Source organism: Pipistrellus hanaki, assembly GCF_964339955.1.
Source record: "Pipistrellus hanaki genome assembly, chromosome: 2".
Taxonomy (NCBI): domain Eukaryota; kingdom Metazoa; phylum Chordata; class Mammalia; order Chiroptera; family Vespertilionidae; genus Pipistrellus; species Pipistrellus hanaki.
The window spans coordinates 38500722-38528383 of record NC_140504.1 but is presented as its reverse complement, the minus strand read 5'-3'; the positions used below and the strand labels follow the sequence as shown (position 1 = coordinate 38528383).

The 27662-nt window shown below is 44.0% G+C and overlaps 1 protein-coding gene across 2 annotated transcripts in view; it reads left to right on the top strand.

Annotated features, from left to right (window-relative positions):
• KLHL6 (kelch like family member 6) overlaps positions 1–27430 on the top strand; it is a 53206-nt gene extending 25776 nt beyond the window's left edge. Inside the window, exons 3-8 of one of the 2 annotated variants that reach the window (XM_084874200.1) lie at positions 1116–1217; positions 12920–13369; positions 17650–17887; positions 22965–23167; positions 24684–24897; positions 26785–27430. In XM_084874200.1, the coding sequence (XP_084730326.1) occupies positions 1116–1217; positions 12920–13369; positions 17650–17887; positions 22965–23167; positions 24684–24897; positions 26785–27086 (1509 nt within the window). In that variant the 3' untranslated portion in view covers positions 27087–27430. The remainder of the gene's footprint in view (positions 1–1115; positions 1218–12919; positions 13370–17649; positions 17888–22964; positions 23168–24683; positions 24898–26784) is intronic. The other variant, XM_084874201.1, reaches the window with a different exon arrangement.
• The last annotated feature ends 232 nt before the right edge of the window (positions 27431–27662 follow it).

Genomic DNA, 27662 nt, shown 5'->3' with positions numbered 1-27662 from the left:
GTGTCAGTACTGAATGACCTGCCCACTAGAGGAATTTTTCAGTAATCTAACCATAATGTATGGGCCAAGTATGGGGAGAAATGTATTTTCTCTAAGTAGCCTTTGGAAAGGTAAAAGTAAGAGAGGCCCTAAGGGGAAAGGGCGAAGTGCCCTGTTCACATTTGAGGCAGGGATTGTGAGACAAACGTCACCCAACAAGGTTTCAGAGAAGCAAAGGGCCTCCATGCCTTAACTGGACTTTCAGGCTTATGATTCCCAAATAAGCAAGGTAGACAAAAACTATAGACCTGGGACAATGACCATAAGAACTTGATAAAAACATTTTCAATCTTGGGGAATTTTGCCAAGTTTACTACTAAAAACTCATTAATAAAAGAGTCCTGGCTGGTGTAGCTCAGTTGGTTGGAATGTCTGTCTTATACACCAAAGGGTTGTGGGTTCAATTCCAGGTCAGGCCACTTACCAGGGTTTTGGGATTGATCCCTGGTTGGGGCACATGTGGGAGGCAGCCGATCCACGTTTCTCTCTCACAACGATCTCTCTCTCTCTCTCTCTCTCTCTCTCTCTCTCTCTCTCTCTCTCTCCCTCAAATAAATTAAAATATTATAAAAACACTCAAATAATAAGGGCGTTTGAGCTTATTTGCAGGGCAGCAAGAAGATGTGATGTCAGGGAGACCATACTCAGTCTTGGGTAGAAGGATCCCTAAGATACAGAGCAGCTGGTTAGAAGAAGGAGCTTAGAAAGAAAATGAGATCAGGCTGAGTCCCAAGGGCCATGAGAAAAAGGAGGGATGCTGGAGTGGGAGCCTGGTCACCTGGCCTGGGCCTGAGAAGCCCCATGCAGTGCCTCCACAACGCCCGCTGAAGTGGGGACATAATTTTCATCATGGCAGCAGTTTGTGGAGACTTTGGTGAAGGTCCTGCCATTGCTTATTTTCATATTTCTTTTGCTGATGACAGGATGAATGATGGTGAAACCTATATGGATGAGGAAGCCATGTGGTCAGTGGCCCAAGGCCTGTGTTGGCTTCTTGGCTTCCTCGATACTAAGAATACAGTACATAAATATTTGTTGAGTCAATGAATACATGTGTTGCTCTTATTCATTACTAGCTGAAGACGACCTCAGAAACTAATCAAGACCCCAACAAAAATTACCTTACCTCCTTTGAGAGGACACTAAGAAGCCAGTCCTGGCTCTTGAAAATGTCATGGGTGAGTAGAGAAGGAAGTAGTTCACAGGCTAATACTAATAATTGCTTCATTTTTAAGTATCAACTAATTGTCAAGCACCTAGCAAAAAGTAGGTCCCATTAATGTAAGATACAGATGAACTTCTCTTGTCATTGACAGGGACACCTAGATTTATTAACATTGGAATAGCCAGTTAATTCAGACAAGAAACCAGTCCAACTATTTCTTAACCATCATCAAGATAGAATCAACCTGCTGCCTATCTGATACACCCTCTCCCACACACACTTTGTCAACCAATGTGACTACTGTGAGTGTTGAGCAATCAGGGTTAATCTCTTCAGTCCACATAGCAGAGACAACTATTTTTTTTAAAGGCTTTTTTGTTGTATACTTTTTCTTTGCAAAAGTCAGAATACTTCTCTCAAAAAAAAAAAATTATTGATTTTTTACAGAGAGGAAGAGAGATAGAGAGTTAGAAACATTGATGAGAGAGAGACATCGATCAGCTGCCTCTTGCACACCCCCACTGGGGATGTGCCCACAACCAAGGTACATGCCCTTGACCGGAATCGAACCTGGGACCTTTCAGTCTGCAGGCCGACGCTCTATCCACTGAACCAAACCGGTTTCGGCGTGACAACTATTTTGACTATACTATCTTATTTAACCTGAGGTAAGTATTTTTACCTCAAATCTATGGAGGAGGGAAATAAGATTCAGCAATGTTAAGTAAATGCTCCAGGTTTCATGGCCAGCGAGATAAGAGCTGAGTAAACTCCTGCCTGCTGATGTGGATAGCCTGTGTGCTCTCCATTACGTAAACCACCCCTCAGGGCGAGACCTGAGACAAGCCAGGATCCTGAAAGCAGTGGGGCCTTCGGAGAGGGCTGCCCAATGGGTACCAGTGGTGCTCGGTGGGAGTGTGTCAGGAGGTAGGACTGGCACAGCTGCTGCCCTTCAGGCCCCATCCCTCCGGGGAACTTTGGACACTGGGGATGACCAGGTGTCCGTCCCCATAGTGAGCCTGCTGCTGCCCACAGTGAACTTTGCATTTCTGTGTGTGATCTCAGTTTGCTTCTTTTTATTTTTAGGTATAACTTACATTAAATAAAATACAGACATCTAAGTGTACAGTTTGATGATTTCTTTACATGTGTGTACAATCATGTAACACCCCCCCCCCCCCAATCTAGAATGTTTTCAAATTTCATATTGTTCTTGAGTTCTAATTAGTACAGAGGGACCAACTCTTAGGCTACAAAACTCAGGAATGCAAAAAAAAAAAAAAAAAAAAAAAGTGTGATTTAACCTATTATTTTTCTAACATTGAAATTTAATCTTTATCCTGAGCTTCCCCTTATACCAGCAGCAGAAATTGTAGTTTACTTAATGACATCTCTCTTCTGGAAAATTCAATCAGTTCAGGATTCGGGTCGCTTCTATATTTCCGGGGGCATTTACATAGTGGCAGGACAGCACAGAAAGAGGCATCTGGCCCAGGCGTACCATGGTCATTTCTATTATTGGTCCACGCTGGAGTATCTGTGTTCCCATCAGTCTCTGGTCATTGACGCCCTCCCCACTGGCATCAACGGGAAGTCCTTAGTCCCACCTGGTTCTGGCCATCAGTTCTTATTGATCACTTGGTATTCTCTTTGTCCCTTTGTAAGGCTTCTATGGGTCTGCCAATCCTCTCAGCTACTTCTGAGCCCCTCTCAGGGACACCCAAGGAACTTCCATTTACTCTCCTGTGCTAATCTGAAGCGACTACCATGGACCTCCTTCGTCTAGAAACAGCACACTCCAGTTTCTCTCCTGCTGCAGCTATGTGGTACTGCTGCATTTCTGATTTCATCTCAGCAGTGGAGATTACATTCTTTTATCCTAAGATCCACAACCTTTAGGGGGCTTTCAGCATCCCCCTAACTCTGGAATTTTGGCCTGCGTTGGGAGACAGGACATCATGTCAGGGACCCAGACCTGTTTCTCATTTTATTACTAGACTCTTTCTCCCCTCATCCGGGTCTGGGAATTGTTAACTTTTCCCATGGGGGAAAAGCTGACTTCCATTATCTTCCATACTTCTACTTCTACTGTTTTGGCATAAATTTTGTAACCTAGGATTCTGGCATTTGAAACTCAAAGGGCCCAGATCTTACCACTAATTGATGTTTCAAACTATTTTTATAGTATAAGTTCTGAAAGTGTATTAGAAACTCAAAGTGGAAGTTGTCTTCTGTTGTCTACCCCATCATCCTTCCCAGGTAAGTAAGCCTGGGGTGCCTGGTTGCTGCCCATTGGTGGTGGAATTCAGGAAGTGGGATGCGGGAATTTTAGTTGTAATGAATATCCATGTTGTTATAACCTTGGGCATTGACCCCTTTTCTTTTTCTCTGATTCCTATTCTGGGTCAAGTCACCTCTGTAGTTGCCTTAGTCCCTTGGCACCAGCCCTACCTTAGTGAGTGGACCATTTGTAAGTCTTAGCTTCTGCCTTTCCTACCTACCCTATACAGCTTCCAGGAACCACAGGCCTCTCAGCCAAGTCTAGACCACGGATTGAAAGTCTTAAGGGAGCAGAGGGCATCTATGACAGAGGCTGAGGTGGGTGCACCACCTGAGAAAGAGGGAGAGGTAAAGATAAAGGATGGGAGATAGGATAAGTGGTAATTTACAATTTTTAATTATGAAGATCCCTCTTTAACACCAACAAGGAACTGACAGGAGGTTAGCTTTACTTTTAGTATCTGTTGTTTGAGAAGAAAAATGGTGACAACAAATTTACAATGAATTCAGAAACACTTTCAAGTACATTTGAATTTCATTAAAATTCAGCTTATAAAGTCTTCATATACACTGATTTGTTGGGGCTTAAGGATAAGAACATAAATGTCTTTACACACAATTTGGACCAGAAGAGAACTTCAGTTATTTGGAAGAGGATTTGAAGGAACCTCTGGGGAGATGTGGAATTCCATTAATGAACCCTTTGTGGAGAGCATGAAGGGAAGCAGAGGAGGGGTGGTGAAGAGGGCAGCGGTGCATTCTCTTTGAGGCAGACACTTCTCATGGGAACTGCAGCCATCTCTCAAGTGGTTTTCTTTGATTGTATTTTTAGTCTCCTTGTTTGAGGGTCAGGTGCCTGGCTGTAACCTTAGGCTCACATGTTCCCCACACAGGAAGTTGGTTGTCTGTTGCCATTAGCTGTCATTGCTCAGCTTTAATAAACAAGTTCATGTGCCACTGGGAAAGGCCGAGACAGAAAATACGCCCTAAAGTCTTAAACAATCTTGAATATGAAGAAGCAAAAAAAAAATATATATATATATTTTTTAAACAAACCAATTTCTTGTCCCCTTGACTGCCCTGTGCACCAGCAGCTTCCCAGCCATTGGTTAGGATCACATGATGCTGCCTTACACACCAAACATTTAAAAGTGTTTATCGAGGCATCTTTTTTTGGGGGAATGTAGGCAACTTGGAGATCCCCACTCATCCTTGTCCTCATAAGGTCTCTTCAGACTCCCCTGGAATTGTGTTAGCTCAACAATGCAACAGTCACAGGCAGCGTAGCGCCCCGTGTGAAGCTAGCTAGCTGATCTCAGTATCATCTCTACCGCCCACCAGCTGTGTGAATTTGGGCGACACACTTAGCTCTGAATCCTCTATTTCAGTCTCTGTACGAATGGTGATACTAATACCTACCTCATTATTACTTGCTAAACTATATTAGGTAAGAAATACAATTTATTCACTAAGTAAAATAATGGATGGGAAAGTCTCTACTGCAGATCTTTGTACATATTAGGCATCTGCAAAATATTTTCTCTCCCTCTCTCTCCTTTCCTCCTTTCCCTTCTTTTGCCAGATTTTGTGCTAGATGATGCTGGAAGTAAAAACATATAGTACCTTCCCTTGAGATGTTTGACCACAGTACAGGCAGAAACGTAATTGGTGCTCCCCAAGAGGGCAGGTGAGTGCCCAGTGGAGCACAGAGGAGGGAGGAATTGACTCCAGGTTGGGAGAAACGATGAAGGAAGAGTGGTTTCTGAGAAGGAACTTCATGAAGAGGTGGGATTTCTCCTCACTCCCCTGCCCACCACTTCCCTTTCCTTCTATTCTCCTTCTTTCTTCTTAAACAAGTATTGACCCAGCATTAACAATGCCCAGAGGCAGGGAAGCACAGTCTGTGTAAGACTCCCCGGTCCTCTCTCAGCCTGGCTCTCCCTCCTGTGTCGGCTTTGTGCTCAGGTGGAGGGATACTAGAGAGCAACTCACAGTGTCTCCTGCAAACTTGGCTCCCAGAAAAGCAGTATATGTGCAAACAGATGTTTGTGAGGGGTTCAGAGATGAGCTGGAGCCCACCCACTGGTCCTGGATTTAACCCTGAATGAAGAACACACTCTGTGTAGACAAGGAGATGGTTATGCTACTCACTTCTTCCTTCTTGAGGTAATCTTAAAGGTTCCCTCCTTTTAAGGGGGAAGCTAGTCTGAGTCTTTTGTGTGTGTGTGTGTGGGGGTCCTGGAATCAAACTTGCCCAGTTGAGGAGAACAGGATTTTAGCAACCGGTGATGAGAGAGAAGCTGGTTGGGGCCGAGGGAATGGCAAAGGCACTGGGATAGGTAAGCTTAGGGATGTTTGGAGAAGTGAGTGGACAGGTCTGAGTGTGGAGGGGTTCCAGCAGGGAGAGTCTGGGGGACAGCTCAGAGCCAGAGCGTGTACGGCTGGAGAGGTAGAGGTAGGACTTGTTTCAGTCTCAGGCAGTGGGATCCCTGGACGTTTATCACAGCAGTAACTTTACGCCTGTGTGATGATTTGATTACTGCTCCCATCTCCCACTGGCCTGTCAGCTTCGGTGAACACTGGTGTCTCTTTCCATTCACCGCTGTACCCCCAGCACCAGCTGAGAGCCCAGCACATAGATGCTCAGTACACATTTGGGAAATGGATACGTGGGTGAATGATGCATGCGTGGTTGTGAGTGGGGGGAGGCACATTTAGACCAAAGCTTCTTACAAATGTGAACTTAGGCATTTGATTCGATTCTCCTTCCTGGTCTCCTTCTTTGCTCATCAATAGTCATCAAGCAGGGGCAGGAACTGGCATCTTGCCGGCCAGCCCTTCCCAAATGTGGGCAGATTAGATCAGCTGAGCCCTCCGGAGGGGTGTGCCAATTGATGATGTTTGGCACCTGCAAAGCTGCCGTCCTGTGCACACACTAGTTGACTGGAGGCGGCTTGAAATAATGTAAAAACGTGCATTTCTGGAACCAGATAAGACAGTTTCAAATTTTAGCTCCACTTGTTATTATTTACAAATCTCTCAGGAAATGACTTAACTTCTCTGAGCCTGTTTTCCTCATCTATAAAACAGGAATGGTAATAACTATCTACTTTATAGTGTTGTTGTGAGGGTGAATGATCTAGTTACTCTAAAGGGGTTGGCACATTGTAGGTTCTCTTTATGTTATTTATTTTTTATTTTATTTTATTATCTCAATGTGTACTTGAGAATTGCAAGACAGTATTAATTTCTGATTTTAAAAGCAGCTTCCTGCTCAGTGTAGGAAACCTGGCGTATACAGAAAAGTCTAAAAAACAAATGGGTAACTTCCCAAAGCTGCATTTGCAATAAGCACTGTTTGCATTTTGATGTGTTCCCTTGTAGTGTTTTCTCTACTCGTGAGAAAGTTACTTTATTTTAAATAGCGAATTCCTCCTCATGGCACATAATTCCAGGGGGTATAGAAAGGTAAACGGTGAAAAGTAATTCTTCCTCTTTACCCTGAACCCAGCCGCCAGGTCCCCTCCCCAGAGGCAGTCGCTGTTACCAGGCTCTTCGGTGGCCTCTCAGAGCTCCTCGACATATTTAGAAAATCGGTTTGGTTTTCACATGGTCTTCTTCTCACGCAAACTCCGGCACGGCGAACCTACTGTTTTGCTCCGGAGGCTACCACACAAATGAGTTCCCTCTCGGCCCCCGGCGGCGTCTCTGTGGGCAGGGCCACAGAGCGCTCTGGTTACAAGTTCTGAGGGCTCAGTGAGGCTTGGTCTCCGTTGTGTATTTTTACTCTTTGAACTGAAAATCTGTGAACAACTGAACAGGTGTTAGGATTCTCAGTCTCAACCGTTTCCACAGTTGCTCATGCGAGGAGCAGATCTGCAGGTGGTTGGGACCAGCAGACAGGGGGGTTGGAGGCAGAATTCAGGTCTTCTTCAACGTGGCATGGACTCTCCGTCAGCGCTTTATAAACGGACAATTGGAAAGTGTGATGTGATGTGGAAAGACAATATTTTTGTAATTGGAAATGATCCAAACAACCAGGGTTGTGTATCCTTAGATTGCTCTGGAGTGAAGGGCAAAACCTAAGTCAATAGGGTCCACTGTACATCCTGTGCCCACCCCCACCCTCTGGCCCACAGCCCTGCCACCCCCAGGTCCTGCCGCTAGAGCTGTCTTCTCAGCAGGCCTGCCCGTCTATCCTCTCACCTATCTTCAGACCAGCCCTCCCTGGGTGCTTCCCTTTTTCCAATCTTCTGCTACTTGATCAACTCAAGAACACGGAGAACTTGACCTTAGAAGGGGCCTAGTGGACAGGAGGGGAGATAGGAGTTTGGACTTGTTCAAAGTAAGCAACAGAGAGCAATGAATAGGAATGAACTGATACATTTGAGACACTTTATTTGTAAAATGAATATTAAAATAACAACGCATATGACAGTGCTCTGTAAGCTGTTAAAGGCTATATATATACACGGGGCTCATATTATGAGGATGATGATAATTGAAAAATAAGACACAAAAGCCAATCAATTTTACAAATTAATTTTCATTGCAATGGTGTTACTTATTCATGTCGGAAGATCTCAAAAGTACATAAACAGCCCTGGCCAGCATTGCTTAGTGGTTAGAGTGCTGGTCCGCACACCAGAGGGTGGGGGGTTCAATTCCTAATTAAGGTCACATACTTGGGTTGCAGGTTCAATCCCTGTCTGGAGTCGGGGTGAGTGTGGGAGGCAACCAATTGATGTGTCTCTCACACATTGATGTTTCTCTCCACCACCCCTCTCCCTTGCACTTGCACTCTAAAAATCAATGGAAAAAAATATCCTCACTGTTTGGGTGAGGATTAAAAAAATAAAATAAAAAGTATATAAATAAACAAAATTTAAAAATTATCATAGTCTTATTAACAAGAAGGGTGCCTTATATTATTTATGTAACACATTTGCTGTCCATTGCTATGGAACCATTTTCTGTGGGATGATTACTGTTTCCTTGACAACAAATTTTGCCACAAGACTTACCCTGGTCAGCTCAGTGTGAGTGGGTATGAATGGCCTACACTACCTCTGAGCAAAAGTGCTAAGAGCCATCCTTCTTCTCCTGTCACAAGACTGGCATACATTATTTATTTTATTTAATTTTATTTATTTATTTATTTATTTTTTAAATATATTTTATTGATTTTGTACAGATAGGAAGGGAGAGAGATAGAGAGTTAGAAACATCGATGAGAGAGAGTCATCGATCAGCTGCCTCTTGCACACCCCCTACTGGGGATATGCCCGCAACCAAGGTACATGCCCTTGACCGAAATCGAACCCAGGACCCTTCAGTTCCCAAGCCGACGCTCTATCCATTGAGCCAAACCGGTTTCGGCAAGACTGGCATACTTTAGTTAAGGACTTTTGCAAAGTCCTGGGTCTTGGGATGAAGAGCCCAGAGAAGGACATGTAATATGAGTGAGAAATAACATGTATTGTTGTAAGTCCCTGATATTTGGGGGTCATTTCTTACTGCAGCATAATATCTGATACACAGAGAGATTGATAACTGTCAATATTATCTTTCAGTCTTTTTTTTTTTTTTTTTTTTTGCCTGTATTCTATACATCTTTTCTTGATCAGAGTTAGGATCATAATGTACATGTGATTTTGTGAAGTGCTTTTTTTATTTTATCTGCAAGAATTTCAGTAATTATCTCAAAAAGGAAAGATGCTTCTTTAAACATAGCCATACCATTATCACACTTAAAATTATAATAATTGCTTCATATCATCAAATATTAGTCACTGCACAATTTCTGACTTTTAAAATTATTTTGTTTAAAATCAGGGGTCCAAATAAGATCCTATTTTGCCAAAGTTTGATGTGTTTCTTAGATCTTTTTTTCATCCTTAGGCTCTTCCTCCCCTCCCCACTCTCCCCTTGTGATATATTTGATGAAGAAACTGTAGAGTTTCCCACGGTCTGGATTTTGCTGATCTTCCCATGGTGTCATTTGACATGTTCCTCTTTCCCCTGTATGTTAGTTGTATATGAATTTTCACTTATGTGGGAGGTCAGCGCCCCAGCTCCCTGCATTGTTCAAGGGTCAACTGTATTTCCTTCAAAAAAATATTTTTATTGATTTCAGAGAAGAAGGAAGAGGGAGAGAGAGATGGAAACAACAATGATGACAGAGAATCATCGACCGGCTGCCTCCTTCATGCCCCCCACTGGGGACCAAGCCACTACCGTGGCATGTGCCCTTCACGGGAATCGATCCTGACTTCCCCCGCCTCCCACCCCCCAAGTCCGCAGGCCGATACTCCACCCATCGAGCCAAACTGGCTAGGGCTGTATTTCCTTTAAAAAAAAAAAATAAAAAAAAAAAAAAAAAAAAAAAAAAAAAAATATATATATATATATATATATATATATATATATATATATATATAATACTAGGGCTGTATTTCCTTATTAATATATATATATATATATATATATATATATATATATATATATATATATATATATATTTTTTTTTTTTTTTAATTGATTTCAGAGAGGAAGGGATGGGGGGTGGGCATCACTGTAGAGAAAGAATCACTGATTAGCTGCCACTTGATCCAACTAAGGATCAAGCCCACAACCCAGGCATGAGGCCTGACTGGGAATTGAATGGCAACCTTCTGGTCCATAGGTCGATGCTCAACCACTGAGCCACCCCAGCCAGGGAGTATTTCTTTTCTTTTCTTTTCTTTTCTTTTCTTTTCTTTTCTTTTCTTTTCTTTTCTTTTCTTTTCTTTTCTTTTCTTTTCTTTTCTTATCTTTTCTTTTCTTTTCTTTTCTTATCTTTTCTTTTTTTAAATAAAGATATTGTTGAAAGTATTATATATGGCTCCTTTTTCTCCCATTGACCTCTCCCTGGCTGCTCCTGCCCTGCAGCACATGCCCTCACCTCCCTAGCGTCTGTGCCCATTGGTTATGCTTATTTGGATGCAAACAAGTTCTTTGGTTGATTACTTACCCTCCCCACTTCCATCCTCCCCTGCCTTCTGTCTGAGGTTTGGTGTCTGTTCAATGCTTCTCTGTCTCTGGATCTATTTTTGTTCATCAGTTTATGTTGTTCATTAAATTCCACAAATGAATGAGATCATGTGATGTTTATTTTTCTCTGACTGGTTTATTTCGCTTAGCATAATGTTCTCCAGGTACATCCGTGCTGTTGCAAATGGTAAGAGTACTTTCTTTTTTACAGCAGCGTAGTATTCCATTGTGTAGATGTACCATAGTTTTTTTTTAACCCACTCATCTGTTGAGGGGCATTTAGGCTGTTTCCAAATTTTAGCTATTAGGTAAATTGTGCTGCTATGAACATAGGGTTGCATATAGCCTTTCTGATTGGTGTTTTGATTTATTGGTATATATTCCTAGAAGTGGGATTATTGGATCAAATGGAAGTTCCATTTTTAATTTTTTGAGGAGACTCCATACTGTTTTCCGCAGTGGCTGCACCAGTCTGTATTTCCACCAGCAGTGCACAAGGGTTCCTTTTTCTCTGCATCCTCGCCAGCACTTGTTGTTTGTTGATTTGTTGATGTTGGCCATTCTGACAGGTGTGAGATGGTACTTCATTGTTGTTTTGATTTATATCTCGTGGATAATTAATGACTAAACATTTTTTTCATATGCCTCTTGGCCTTCTGTATATCTACTTTCAAAAAGTGTCTATTTAGGTCCTTTGTCCATTTTTTTGATTGGATTGTTTATCTTCCTTTTGTTAAGTTGTATGAGTTCCCTATCAATTTTGGAAATTAAACCCTTATTGGATGTAACATTGGCAAATATGTTCTCCCATACAATGGGCTTCTTATTGTTTTGTTGATGTTTTCTTTTGCTGTGCAGAAGCTTTTTATTTTTATGTAGTCCCATTTGTTTATTTTCTCCTTAGTCTCCATTGCCATAGGAGCTGTATCGGTAAAGATATTGCTATGACATATGTCTGATATTTTGCTGCCTATAAATTTTTTAAGATTTTTATGGTTTCCTGTCTTACATTTCAGTCCTTTATCCATTTTTAGTTTATTTTTGTGAATGGTGTAAGTTGGTGGTCTAGTTTCATTTTTTTATTTTTATATATCTGTCCAATTTTCCCAGCACCATTTATTGAAGAGACTGTCTTGTCTCATTGTATTCTCTTGCCTCATTTGTCAAATATTAATTGAGCATAATGGCTTGGGTCAATTTCTGGGTTCTCTGTTCTGTTCTATTGGTCTATATGTGTTTTCTTATGCCAGTACCAGGCAGTTTTGAGAACAGTGGCTTTGTAATATAGCTTGACATCTGGTATTGTGATCCCTCCAACACTGTTCTTCTTTCTCAGGATTGCTGCAGCTATTCAGGGTCTTTTTTAAAAAAATTTTAATTCCATGTAAATTTGTTTTGTTTTGTTTTATTTAAAAAAATATATTTTATTGATTTTTTACAGAGAGAGATAGAGAGTTAGAAACATCGATGAGAGAGAATCATTGATCAGCTGCCTCTTGCACAACCCCTACTGGGGATGTGCCCGCAACCAAGATACATGCTCTTGACCGAAATCAAACCTGGGACCTTTCGGTCCACAGACCGATCCTCTATCCACTGAGCCAAACCGGTTTAGGCTCCATGTAAATTTTTGGAGAGTTTGTCCTAGAGTCTGTGAAATATGCTGTTGGCATTTTAATAGGGATTGTATCGCTTTGGGTAGTATGAACATTTTAATGATGATTTTAATGATGTTGAAATCATGAACAGAGTATATTCTTCCAGTTGATTTTAGAGAAAGAGGAAGAGGGAGATAAAGAGAAGGATACATTAATCAGTTGCCTCTTGCACACACCTGGACCAGGACCAAGACTGCAATCCGGGAGTGAACCCTAACCCAGAACCAACCAGTGACCTTTAGGTGCACAGGGCGACCGATCCTCAACCAACTGAGCCGCACCAGCCAGGGCTCAACTCTATTTCCTGTAGTTGCTGATCAAAATTAGGGGCTCCATCAGAATCCATGAACAGATTTTAAAACTAATCAGATTCCATGACCAGATTTTAAAACTATAAAAATGTTTTATGCCATTTAATATTCTTCTATACCATGTTTTCTTAATGACCATAGAGCCGTCAAAAATAGGAATGTAGCCGAAACCGGGTTGGCTCAGTGGATAGAGTGTGGGCTTGTGGAGTGAAGGGTCCCAGGTTCGATTCCGGTCAAGGGCATGTACCTTGGTTGTGGGCACATCCCCTGTAGGGAGTGTGCAGGAGGCAGCTGATCGATGTTTCTCTCTCATCGATATTTCTGACTCTCTGTCCCTCTCTCTTCCTCTTTGTAAAAAAAATCAATAAAATATATTTTTTAAAAATAGGAATGTATTCTTATCTATTTAGCTAGTCCCTTACTGTTCTCTTTAGTTCCTGCGGATGGTGGATGCCTGCGCCAGCTTCCTCACAGAAGCCTTGAACCCAGAAAACTGTGTCGGGATACTGAGGCTGGCGGACACACACTCCTTGGACAGCCTAAAGAAGCAGGTTCAAAGCTACATCATCCAAAACTTTGTGCAGATCCTGAATGCCGAGGAGTTCCTGGAACTTCCCGTGGACACTCTGTACCACATCCTGAAGAGCGACGACCTGTATGTGACGGAGGAGGCTCAGGTGTTTGAGACGGTGATGAGCTGGGTCCGGCACAAGCAGTCGGAGCGGCTCTGCCTGCTGCCCTACATCCTGGAGTTCGTGCGCCTGCCGCTGCTGGACCCCTGGTACTTCGTGGAGACGGTGGAGGCAGATCCTCTCATCAGGCAGTGCCCCGAGGTCTTCCCGCTGCTCCAGGAAGCCAGGATGTACCACCTGTCTGGCAATGAGGTGAGATGGGAGATGCTGCCGTTAGCCAGCTACGTGAAGGAGTGAGCGGGCCTCACAGAGAGCAGGGGAGGCCGGCCGGCTGGCAGATCCTTAGAGCAAGAAGGTGCTACATGACAGTTTGAGTCAGGCAGTTCCAGAAGCCCTGGATCTCTGATCTGCAAAATGGGGATGAGAATGCCTCCTGGGCAGCTGCTGAGGGGATTAGGTGAGAGACAGAAACCACCCAGCACCAAGCCTGGCACGTCCCTTCTCTTCCCAGCTGTGGCAGGGCGGGAGGGCAGTGGGGGTGACACACACGTGGACAGAGCGTGCCCTGTCCAGACGCCCTGAGCCACACCGGGTGCTGCTTTCTTCCTGCCCACTCCGGGGAACCTGATGTTTCCTTAGTTCAGCCTCTCGTTATTTCCTTCCTGAATTTATGAAAGTTCCTCAAAACCCACCTTCCTGCTCCCGTTCGGCCTCCCCCCAGTTCATTCATCAGCCGGATGATCTAAAACGGGAGCCTGGTCATTTCTCTCCTAGGCTTACCCTCTTCACTGGTTCCTCACCCCTTTCGGGATAAAGCCCACACTTCCTGCCAGAGCTCCCAGCCTGGCCCTGCCCCCTTCCCCTCCTGCCTGTTTCTCTAGTGCCATCTCCAGCCCCTTTCTTCTGCTACAGCCCAAAGACACTGCTTCTAATTCCCCAAAGCAGGCCTGCTTTCTCTGCCTCCAGCTAATGCAGGCGATGTCCAGATGCCTTTTCCCTCTTCTTCTAGTCAGCTTGTGCTCCTGCTTCAAAATTTGGTTCAAGCATCATCTTCTCCAGCGGCTTCTCTCATTCTCAGCCCCTGATGCACTGCAGTATTTTAACACTGACTGCTCCATGTTAGCCATTGAATTCCTCATCTGTAAATACCTCCAGGTTGGGAGCTTGTTATGGTAGAAAGTATGTTGTATTGGTATTTTCATCTCCAGACTTTAGGAGATTCCCGGGTTTATAGTAAGTGATTGATAAAGGTTTGTTGTATGAATAAACGGAGACCAAAACAGTGAATGTGCACATCATTTGAATCTACCTGGTTCTTCTTAACAATTGAAGAAATAGTTTATTCATTTCTGTATAAAGACAATACTAGGTTTAGTGAAGGTGGATAAGCAGTCAAGAAGTAATGAAACAGGGACTGTTAGGTTTATATACACGAAACCCACACATATCCCACAATACTTTTGGGTTTGGCTACCAAGCCTTCTTCGTTAGGCCATTGGTAGATATCTGAGTAAAGAGTGGCTTAGGAATGAATGATCTGTGTGAAGCCCCCCAGCAGCCTCCTCCTTTCCCCATGTGTCCTTTCTAGTTCTGTGTTGTCCTCAGATTCACTGCCACTCATTCACTCTGCAAATATATTTTTAAATGTTTGGTAGTTTTACCAGTAATGCTATTAGAATCAGGAGATGTGTGTGTGGTCTTTAATTATAAATTGTATTTCTTTAATAGATATAGGGCTATTCAGGTTATCTATTTCTTATAGAATGAGCTTTAATAGTTTGTATTTTTCAAAGAACTTTCCCATTTCATAGAAGCTACTGAATATGTTGGTTTAATGTTGTTCACAATATTCCCTTATTATCTGTAGAATCTGTAGTGATGTCATACACATCTCCCATTCCAGATAGTGGTGATTTGTGTTTCCTCTTTTTTTTCCTGATCAGTTTGGCTTGAGGTTTGTCAATTGTATTGATTTTCTCAAAGAACAAGCTTCTGGTTTAATTTTATTTTTCTCTATTGCTTTTATGTTTTCTATTTAACATATTTCTAATCTAATCTTGATTATTTCATGTCTTCTGCTTCCTTTGGGTTTACTTTTCTCTTCTTTTTTTAGTTCCTTAGGTAGATTTGGAGGCCATCAATTTGAGATTCCCTCCCCCCCAATATTGTCATTAGTACTATAAATTTCCCCCCAAATACTACTTTAACAGCATCCCATATATTTTAATATGCTATGCCTTCATTTTTTTTTTTTTTTTAACAAATAAATCTTCAACAGTAACAATGTGCCAGAAATGGCACCAGGCGCTATAAAAAAAAAATCTCTGCCTTGCTAAATGTCTGTCTTTCAGAGAATAGAGGACAGTAAGCAAATAAAGGGTGGTGAGTAGACTGATGGAGGGAGTGTAGGCAGCACATGGGTCATACCCTGTGTTGGGTATGTGGGTCGCTGACAGGTGGCTCAGCACTGATAATCAAAACCCTCATACACTGGACAAGTGTCAGTTTCTGCAGCTGTATTCAGTGAAGCGTTTAAAGTTCAGAGTCTTGATCAACTGTATTTCCAAAATTCTGGCTATTTCTGTTTCTGCTTCCCATTGTTTAGTCTCTGAAATGCAGGTGATGAAGGCATTCTTTTGATATAAAATATCTCTACTATGTCTTCTGCAAAATTGCTGCTATAAAACACCTGCTCTGCCTTTTGTATTTGAATTGGGGTGGGAGGTGGGGAGTGGGAGCAGAAACTTTAGATTGGGGAGGAGAGAGAATTCTGATAGCTGGAAAAGTCTCCAGGGGCAGAAATTTGGGCTTGCAGTTAGGAGAATCTCGGCTTTAACTTTGCACAACTTACCTACAGTGTGACCTTGGGCTACTTAACTGCTCTAGAGCTCAGGCCCAACCTGTAGCCCGGAGATAATAATGCCTACCAGCTGCTAGAATCGTTTTGAGATATGATCAGATAATGAATTAGATGTGCTGAGCACAGCGTCTGGCACATGGTAAATGCCCCACAAACGAAGACTGTCCTTATTCTCACTCAGTTTGTTTTTGATGCCCTATCTCCCACAAGCAGACATTTTCTTTGTCTTAGGCTAAAATCTCTCTTTTCACTGTGTCCTAGGTTTTTGCTGCCTTCATTGCCCCCAATCCAGCTCAAAGCACTTTTTCATTTCCATTGCAGGCTGGGTAACTGAACCTACCCACCACTGTAATCCCTGGCTTGCGGTCTCATTGCTAGTTGGTTCCTGAAACTCCCTGTCTGCTCAGTGCTTGAATGATCTTGGGTTTGTTCCTGGTGACAGTAGTGTACGCTTGGAGGCTATGCCTGGAACTCACTTCATCTTCCTTTCCCAAACTTTAACCCTTCTTATCCCATCATTATCTCTCCTTCTTAATGTTGTCCCTCCTCCAAGTTCATGAAGGTGATGACAGTGGGACATTTTAAAACCCTAAAAGCAAATGTCAGTGTGTATTTAACTTAGAAATGGTAAGCTGGTACCTTCCTTGGGAGAGGTCTTTTGGGACAGAACAGTTGCCCCTCTGTTTCACTTCCTCCTAAATTTCCACCTTGATCTATACCGAGGTCTGACGGTATAGAAGTCTGACGGTGATTATAGGCATTTACAGAGATTGTATTGCTTCTCCATGGTCACAAGGCCATAGGTAGTGGACCCAAACTCTGGTGTATTTGTCTCCAGATGTCTGCTCTTTCAGCTGGGTTCAGATACCCATGGTGTGGCTCTCTTTGCTTGTTCAAGGCTCTGAAGGGTCATGTGCTTGAGGTTGAGACCCAGTCCCCCAACCTGCTTGGGCATACCCTGCTTCCACTGTCAGGACCTCTCTTTCAGAAGTGTGGTAGTGAACAAAAGTCTGGGATGTCATCAAGATATTGGAACAAGGCAGGAGTGGAAGGTGGCCAGAAATGGAATTCTAGGATTCAAGGCTTCATATCAGGTAGGAAGGGAGAAGCAAGAAGTGCATTTGATGGTAAACAGTCCTGGAGTTCTTTAAGAAAAAAAAGAAAAAAGAAAAAAAATATATATATATATTGTTGATTTTTTTACAGAGAGGAGGAGAGAGGAATAGAGGGTTAGAAACATCAATGAGAGAGAAACATCGATCAGCTGCCTCCCGTACACCCCCCACCGGGGATGTGCCTTGACTGGAATCCAACCCAGGACCTTTCAGTCTGCAGGCCAACGCTCTATCCACTGAGCCAAACCAGGTTCAGCAAGACCTGGAGTTCTCAAAATGGCAGCAAAAGCAATTAACAGATAACCTTTATTCAGTACCTAGTATATATCAGATTCTGGGCCAAACACACTATGTATATGATCTCAGTGAATCCTCACAGCACACCTGTGAGGTAGTTACCACTATACCCTCTAATATACAGAGGATGAAACAGAGGCTCAGGGAGGTGCTGTCACCTGGTCACACCATGGCAGGGTGGGGCACTGGGCCCTGCTCTGCTGGCCCATCACCTGAGCTCTGAAGCCCTGTGTCACCCTGTACTCCCCTTGGTCTTCCAGATAATATCAGAGCGCACCAAGCCCAGGATGCACGAGTTCCAGTCTGAGGTGTTCATGATCATCGGTGGCTGCACGAAGGATGAGCGGTTTGTGGCGGAGGTAACCTGCCTGGACCCCCTGAGGCGCAGCCGCCTGGAGGTGGCCAAGCTCCCGATGACGGAGCATGAGCTGGAGAGTGAGAATAAGAAGTGGGTGGAGTTTGCATGCGTGACATTAAAAAATGAGGTCTACATCTCAGGTAAGCAGGAGCCACGTGATGCCAAAGCATGTCCGCGTTGGCACTACACATTTTCCTGAGGGAGGGCAGGCAGCCATCCTAGAAGAATTATTGTAAATGGCAACAATCTAGCTCTGTCTGGGTCAGGATATGGAAACCAGCAGCTCAGGTGGTCTTATCTTGGAAAGCACATTTTTTATTTTGTGAGCACTAACCTTTGAGCAATATTGTGCTGGGATCTGGGGAGCAGGAAGAGAAACAGGAAAGAGATACTAGAATTTATTTGGTGTATGCTATAGGCATAGTACACTAAGCGTGGCACTGGGAATACAGTAATGAATGAAAATGTCTGCTCTTCTCCAAGACCTGATCCTTCACATTTATTAGGTCATACTTTTAGACACTCCCAAAGCATCCAGTATTTTTTTTTTCATTTCTGACTTCTAAGTAGTTTGATCAATTATTTATAATGATTTATGCCTATCAACCACTAATCCTTAAATTATCTGACAGTCAGAACTATTCCCAACACCTAGCACTGTGCCTGGCCACCATAGTAAATGCTCAATTTATTGAAAGACATATTTTCTACCATCTTTCCTGCATAGTAGATGAATTTATAATTTGGGAGCATTTAATCATATGTTTATCACATCAACTCTATAAGATAGGTGACTTAAATCTCCAGGTAACAGGTGGAGAAAATGGAAACTCAAAAAGGTTATGGAATGCACCTGAGGACACACTGGCAAATTCAATCCAGGCAGGATTCCAACCCAGGTTCTCCGAGACCCATGCTTTCCCCCAAAACAACTCAGCTCTTCTTGGGGCCCCACGGGAGGAGACAAGTATCCCTTCTCTTCTCTAGAAGGTGCTCTCTAATCTGTACCTATTTGGGGAAAAGCTGCTTCCCAGAGATGGTTTCCTCCAAAATCAAGGTCAGGTCACTTCTTCTTGGGATATATTAGTATCATAGATGAGGCTATAGCTTTTTTTTTTTTTTTTATCTTGTAGAAATACGTTTTAATTGTTGTGGAAGATTCAAATAATATAGAGTATAAAGGAAAATATGTCAGTTTCTCTGTCATTACAACCCTATATTTTAAGTTTAAAACAGTTTTGTATTGCTTTAGAGTAAATAATGCCAGCTTCAGTAACTAATTCTAAATCTCAGTGAATTACCACAACAGTATATGGCATTGCTCTGCTCAGTCACTAAGGGACCCAGGCTCCTTCCATCTCGTGATGCTGCTGTTTTGCATATGTGGTCTTCATTTTGAGAGGAGAGAGAAAAACGAATGAGCTGAGTGTGAACGAGCTGAGAACAGCCTTAGTCTGGATTCACAATTCTAACCACAGTCTATTGGCAAGAATGAGCCACATGACCTCCCTGCCCCCTACCCACTGCAGGTGGGCTGGGAAATGAGGTTTAACTGTGTGTCCAGGAGGAAAAGATGGAGTTTATAATTATAGTCAGTCTTTGCCACATCCACTGCACATTATTCTACAACTTGTCCTTCTCTTAAATGTGTCATTGTCTTTTTAAAAAATGTTACAAGCAATACATGAAAGCATGCTTGTTATCCCAATATGTAAAAATCCAGGGGCTGTCACGACCAAAACAACTGGATGGATGACCGAAAAGCAGGCTGTGTGGGGTGACAAGGCTGGCAGGGGGTTAGTGAGGGATGACCAAACAACTGAACAAGCAGGCTGTATGGGGCAATCAGGCTGGCAGGGTGGTTAGTGACTGAATAGCAGGCTGAGTGGGGTGACCAGGTCAGCAGGGAGGGGTGGTTGGGAACCAGGTCAGCAGGGAGGGGTGGTTGGGGGCAACCAGGCCAGCAGAGGGGGCAATTAGGGGTCATCAGGCCAGCAGACAGAGGCAGTTAGGGGTGATCAGGTTGGCGGGGGGGTGGGGGGAGACAATTAGGGGCAATCAGGCAGGCAAGCAGGTGAGCAGTTAGGAACCAGCAGTCCTGGATTTTGAGAGGGATTGGGCCTAAACGGGCAGTCAGACATCTCCCAAGACATCTCCCTGCACATTCCGGATTGGAGAGTGTGCAGGCTGAGCTGAGGGGATCCCCCTGCCCTTTGCACAAATTTCATTCACTGGGTCTCTAGTACACCATAAAATCAACAGAAATATCACTTCAATTTACAATACATTTTCCACCTCATTGCAGGTGGAAATAATGGATCTATTGTTGGTATAATGGCTCTATCATACGTTTTAAGTGATATAATTCATGTAAAGCACAGCACAATCCCAAGCACATGGTGAGACCTCAACAGTGTTAGCCATCATTAGCGTCATTTCATTATCATTATTCCTTTTACCAGCTGCAGGACAGTTTATTGAATAAATGACCATGACTGTTTTTCAGCTTTTATTTTCTCTACTAAAAAAATATTGCACATATGTTTATGAACTTGTGTTGCTATTTGGAGAGATTCCTAGAAGTGGTCATAAGATGTGAGGATTTGGAATGCTTGTAGATATTGTTAAATTGTCCTCCAGAAAGTTTGTACCAATTTACAGTTCAACCAAATAACAGTGGCCATTTCAACATCCATTTTATATTATTTTTTATTATCCATCAATTACACTTTTAATAGGTTAGAACACATGTGTCAAACACAAGGCCCGCGGCCCAAATCCAGCCCGCCAGGCCTTGCAATGTGGCCCGCACCGCGCTGTCATCACTGCACTCCGGGGTCAGTTTATGACATTGTCAGTTTATGACTGTTCAGTAAACCATTCGGCCCGCGATTTAGGCTGGATTTTAGATTTTGGCCCCTTCTCTGATTGAGTTCGACACCCCTAGGTTAGAATGTTTAAATTTACACACTTGGATCATTAATGAGGTCGAGTATATTTAATAGCTAACTGTATTTATTTTACAAATTATGTGTTTACACTGTTTTTCTATTGGTGGTTTGTCTTTTTTTTTTTTTTTTAATTAAGTTTTTGGAGTTCTTATCATATTCCTTTTGCTATTTGTATTGCAAGTACTTTCTCCCAGGCTGTGTTGTTTTCTAACATTGATTTAGATTTTATATAGTAACTTTATTATATGATTCTGGGTTTCAAATACCACCTGAAGATCCTTAATATCTTCTATATTTTCTTCAGTTACTTTTAAAGCTTTTACATTTGAGGTTTATTTTAAGGGTAATGTGGAATAGGAATCTACCTTAATTTTTCTCTAAAAGTGTTCTAAGACCATTTATTGAATGATCTCTACATCTTTTAGCTGTTCTGTACTCTGGCTGTTATTCATCAGTGTGTGGTCTGATGCAGCACCATGTTGTTTGTGTAAAAGCTGTGGAGGATATAGTTTGATATTCACTGTGGAAAGCCCCCTCTTCATTTTTCTTTGTCACAAGTTCCTTAGAAGTCTTTCCAAATGTACTCTTCCAAGTGAAATTTAGAATTCAAGTTCCCTGAAAATTCCTGAAGGCGCTGGATAAGTGGATTTATCTGGAGAAGGTTGATGTTTTCTTATCTATGCACAGGATACGCCTGCCCCAGTTAATCGGGTCTTCTTTTATGAAGTAAAATTCATAGAGTCCTTTTTCTTTTTAAATAAAATTTGCATGCATTTCTTTGAAAGTTTATAGTTATTTAGTAAGTTTTGACACTACCTACATGGGACCAATATCACAGAGTTTTAAGTAAATAGAGATCTCTAAAAGGCACACAACCAAAAGAAAAATGATTAAACTCAATGAACTAAAAATTCACAGGAGAGGAAAAAGCTCAGTCTCCCTAATAGCCAGGGAGAACCAAACTGGCACTATTTTTCTCCATTAGGCTATAAAACAACAACAAAGAAAGCACCCCAAAACAACCCCAACCTCCTCCTTACATCCACTGTGGGTGGGGCATGGGGAAAGGACAACCAGCAGCTTTAGAGGGCTCTTTGGCAGCACCCATAAAAATTCAAGGAAACCCACTTTTGGGCTCCATCCTAGAGAAACACTCACCCATGCATGACATGGAGCATCATCAGTGACATTCACTGCCGCAGTAGGGCAGGTTAACAAGTCTGAAAAGTACATATTTTTTCGTTAAGTAGTTGAGTTGGCACTCTGTGCTGATGGAAAGTTGGAAATATAAATTTGTTCAAGTATTTGATTAAAGACACCAAAAAAGACAGTTCTCCTCTGTTTTGTTCTCTCTTCCTAATTAAATTATGTATTTTCTGTTTAATAAGAGAGTTGTTTTGAAAAAAATTATTCACCAGCTCACTCTCACATTTTCTATTGGGAGCATCTCATTCTTTTATAGTGAAAATTGTTTAAAAACAGGTCAACCCCACTTATATTTTTTTGTACAGTTATAAACCCAGATAATTTTTTAAAATATGTTTTAATTGATTTGTTTAGAGAGGGAGGGAGGGAGGGGGATAGAGAGATGGAAACATCAATGGATGAGAGAGAAACATTGCAGGTGGGCTGGGAAATGCAGTTTAACTGTGTGCCAGGAGGCTGCCTCCTGCATGCACCTTACTGGGGATCGAGACTGCAACCCAGGCGTGTGCCCTGACCAGGAATCAACCAGTGACTTCTTGGTTCATAGGTCGGTGGTCAACCACTGAACCAACCAGCTAGGCAACTCTGGGCACTTTAATATATTTATTGGGTGGCATTTTTAAAAACAAATAAACAAACAGAATGTAAGCTGCTTTTTAATTTGCCTGCTGGTCAAGGAAGGCCCTGCACAGGCCAGCCTTATCTGCCCTGCCTCACAGCGTGCTTCTTAGCCTCACACACACAGAATCCAGGCTCCTGCTGAGGGTGGAGGAGGACGTGGTCCGGCCTCCCTGAAGCCCACCTCTTCCCTGAGCTCTCATGGCACAGAGATGCCACATGACTCGTCTGGAGAATTGTTCACCCCAGCCTCACAGTGTCTCCTTTTGTTCCTCTGTGTTGGTTCTGTCTCCCCAAATAGGCCACACACCCCTGCAGGATTTCTCTTTTCTTAGGAGGGCTGGCCTGGGGATTCAGCACTTATGGATCTGTGGGAAATTATGGGAGGAGCTGTATTCCTGACACATTTGGTGGTTTCTTAAACGCCCTGCATCTCTTCTAGGCGGCAAAGAAACACAGCACGATGTTTGGAAATATAACTCTTCAATCAACAAATGGATCCAAATAGAGTATTTGAACATAGGCCGCTGGAGGCATAAGATGGTGGTGTTGGGTGGCAAGGTCTATGTGATCGGCGGTTTTGATGGCTTGCAGAGGATCAACAACGTGGAGACCTACGACCCCTTCCACAACTGCTGGTCAGAGGTATTGGAGATTGTTTCTATGGGAAACTCTGTTTGTATTATTACTGCAAAGCCTAAGAAAGGGTATGTGTCAATGTTGGTATATGGCTTTCTGATCACTCGGCTCAGAACATTTTTTGTGGCTGTGAGCTTCCCTCATCATAGAAATCATTGTTTTAGCATTGCTGATCAGGTCACAGCTTTGTGTTCACCTGCCCTATCCTGGCCAGAACCCCAGATGTGTGGTGCGGGGAGGGGAGTGGGGAGGCTGGATCCTACACTGGGTGTATATGTTGGCCTATAGTCTCTGTGCCCTCAGATGCCATCTATCCTTGACTTCTCCACATGGGACACCCAAGGATCCCTTTAGCACAGTGTTTGCTGAATGCAGTCATTTGGTAGTGCTTATAAATCAGCCCTTGTTTATTTGCTTACTAGTGAATCATCTTTTATATACTTGCGTGCAAGAGTTTAACAAGTTTCACAATGCAAACTCAGGTATATATCCTGCTCAGGCAAAGGTAAGGCATTGCTAATCAATGGGTGCAAAGGATACACTCTGGAGATCCGCTGTACGACACTGTGCTATAGATAACAATATTTGTTGTACTCTCAAAAATAGGTTAAGAGGATAGACCTCATGTTAAGTATTAATTAAAAATTAATAATTAAAAAAAAAAGGCCAAGTGATCTCACTTCCTGGTATTTCCAAGTTATCCCCACTTTCACATTTTCTTTCTCTCCTCGTCATATCGTATGTCAGAGCATGTTTCAGTTTTGGAGAGTGTAAAGCATGGTCTCGTAGGCACAGCACAGGTAGCCAGGTCCTCCTGGCATCCAGACCTGTCAACCTGAGGAGTGCCGAATAGGGAGCCCTTAATGTTTAATGGGGAGGGGGTGTACCAAGCTCTTCTCAGTTTGGTAAGCCCCGTTACTTGGCACTGGTGGGTTGGTCCATGGCTCAAGAGGATCATGTCAATGAGCAAGCAGCTCTTGGAGGACCCTTTAGTGCCCTGGGGTTCACAGAGTGGAAGCCCAAGTCTGGCTTAATCCCCAAATCTGCATGTTGCCCCAGAGTGGGAGAGTCTGTTTACCTGTGGCCATCTAAAACCCGTTTCCCATTTTTCCTTCCTGGATATTATAAACACCAAGGACAATGCCTGGCATATCGTGAATAATGTTAAGTGAATAAACACATGAATGAATATGACCATGCACATTTGAAAAAGCATTTCTCTCCAATACTTTCTAGTGGAAACATTTATTCCTGTCACAACCCCTCCTCACCCGAGAACCGAACTCTGGGAGAAACAGGCTGGAAACACCTAACGCCTGCTAGAGTCTGGAGGGAGGGTGGGATATATGTGCTTTGACCCTCTATGTGTTTCAAGGGGAGTCAGGGCTACAGGCCTTGTGACCTCAGGCAGAGGACGCCCAGGCTGTGTGCCCTGGCTCCGGGCCTGTGTCCCGGGAGCCACCGCAGCGAGCTGGGCCATGTGACTGACGGCTTCTCCCGGGCCTGCGTCTCCTCTCCACAGGCCGCACCCCTCCTCGTCCACGTCAGCTCCTTCGCGGCCACCAGCCACAAGAAGAAGCTCTACGTGATCGGGGGAGGGCCCAACGGGAAACTGGCCACGGACAAGACCCAGTGTTACGACCCTTCGGCCAATAAGTGGAGTTTGAAGTCGCCCATGCCCGTGGAGGCTAAATGCATCAATGCCGTGAGCTTCCGGGACCGCATCTATGTCGTCGGTAAGTGAGCAAAGGGCTTCTTATGTAGCCAAGGTTCCCCACCCATGAGGCCGTGCAGGCAGATCGGAGGGAGCCCTCCTGGGAACTCACAAATTCCTGGTTGAAAAGGAAGGGAAGATGGGATTGGTCCAGGCTTTGGTGGGATTTCCCCTGAAGTCCTTGAGGCAGAAAACTGCCCACATGTGGGAGACATACAAAGCAAATCATCCCTGGGACTCAGGGAGGAGTGAGAAGTTGCTGCAGGAACATGTGCAGGTACTGAAATGTGCACAGTATGATAAGGGCCCAATAAGCAGTAGCTATCATTATTTCTCCTTTTGTGTTCACGGGAATTTTACTCTCCCTACGTGCTTTGGGGGCTCTGAAAAGCTGCAGTTTGCCCGAAGGAAAGCCTGGCCAGCCAGATCACAGTTGGCATGTAACGTTAAGGATGATGGATCTCAGTCCTGACTACTCATTAGAATCACCTTGGAGCTTATTACAAAAGTATGGGCGGCTGGGTCTCACTTCAGACCAATGAAATCAGAATGGGAAAGAGGATGTTGGCCAACAGTTGCAAGTGTTGTTTTTTTTTGTTTTATTTTTAATATATTTTTATTGATTTCAGAGAGGAAGGAAGATGGGGAGATAGAAACATCCACAATGAGAATCATGGATTGGCTGCCTCCTGCAAGTCCCCCATCGGAGATCGAGCCCACAACCCGGGCATGTGGCCTAGACCGGAATCAAACCTGGGACCTTTCAGTTCCCAGGCCGATGCTCTATCCACTCGGGCAAACCGGTCAGGGCAGTTGCAAGTGTTTTTAACGTAACAGGTGACTTCAATGTGCAGCAAGGATTGAGAACTACCGATAAAGGGGATGCCAAAAATAAATAACGTAAGCAAATAAGAGATCATCAGACAAGTAAATATGGAAAGAGATGAAGGGAAAAACCCCTCCCTTACTTGGTTGAGGTTTCATGTGTGTTTATGGTCAGGCTCATGACTGCTTAAACTAGGCCTAATCTGGAGACGAGTACCTTGAATGATGGCCCAGGCCATGCTCAGTTAAAAGAGGGGCTACGCCTGTGGTTACTGTCACGTACTGACGGCTTCTATGCACCAGGCAGTGACTTTGTGCTCACGGTCCTTCTGAAGTCTTATCATCACGTGCTCGTGGTTACAGATCAAAAGGGGGCAGAGCTGGAGTTGTGAGCAGAGTCTGCCTGACGCACCACGTGGTATTTCTTCCAGGGAGCAGTCTCAGGGTGCATTTTGGCCGCCCGGGGAAGCCAAGTGTCCCTGGGAACCTGATGAGCACTAGCTGCAGAATTTTTTTATTTTATTTTATTTTATTTTATTTTGATTATGGTATCACATAATTGTCTCATCCCCCATTCCCATCCCAAACCCCTCCCCACATAATCCCCATCCCCCTGTTGTCCATGGCCACTGGCTAGACCCATATGTATACACACAAGTCCTTTGGTTGATCTCTCCCCCTTACCTCTACCTTCCCCTACTTTTCCCTCTGAGGTTTGAGAGTTTGATCGCTGCTTTTCTTTCTCTGGGTCTGTTTTTGTCCATCAGTGTATGTTGTTCATTATTTCCTCTAGATGTGTGAGATCATGTGATCCAAGAAATACCGTGTAAGAACTGAAACTGAGATAAGCCATAACGGTTATGCCGAGAGGCAAATGAATCTGTAGTGAGTTCCTTTTCTGGCTGCAGAATTTAGAGGACAGTGGGAAGGGTCTGCCTCCAGCGCTTAGGAAGTTGTTAGCCGTGCCTCTCCTTCCTCTAGGCAAGGTGGTGTAGGCTTACCTAATCAGAAGGATTAGGTCCGAGGAGAGGAAAGCCAGCACTAAGGGTGAGAGGCCCACCGTGTCCCCTCCCTCGGCCCGCAGGTGGGGCCATGCGGGCGCTGTACGCCTACAGCCCCCTGGAGGACGCCTGGAGCCTGGTGACGCAGCTCAGCCACGAGCGGGCCAGCTGCGGCATCGCGCCCTGCAACAACCGGCTCTACATCACCGGCGGCCGCGACGAGAAGAACGAGGTCATCGCCACGGTGCTGTGCTGGGACCCCGAGGCGCAGAAACTGACCGAGGAGTGCGTGCTGCCCCGCGGGGTGTCGCACCACGGCAGCGTCACCATCAGGAAGTCCTACACCCACATCCGCAGGATCGTGCCGGGCGCCGTGTCCGTCTGACGGCGGGAGGCGGAGTCACCCAGGGAGCTGGGCGGGGCCTCCCGGAGCCCTCTGCACTCTTCCCTCAGGCCCCGCCCACTCCCGGCAGGAGGCGGGGCTTAGGTCGGACCTCAGGGAACCCCCGGGGCTCCCTCCCCCTGGGGGCTCCTGGGAAGTCACAGCTTTGGGACCCTGGAGAGCGAAACCAGGAATGTTTGCGGGACCTACCTCAGGCGAGCAGAAGAGCAATAGGTCACATTCAGGACACACCTGCCCGGGCCGGGGTCTGGGCCGGAGCTTTTGTAGATCAAGCCACTGAACCATCATACAGATCTGGCTGCTGTTATATATATATAATTTTTTTTTTTTTTTAAATCACTGTTTTACAAGCGAGTTTTAGGGAGGTGAAGTGACTTGCCCCAGATCACTCAAATTGCAAGTCGCAAAACCAGGCGTCTAAACCCAGGTCTTTCAATGTCCAAGTCAGTGCCCTTTCTGCCATACTGGCTCTCTCAGAGCACGAAACCAGAAACAAAAACAAGGTGCCCCAAACTGACAAGTTTGCAAAAGGATTCACTAATCAAGGCAGGGAAATAA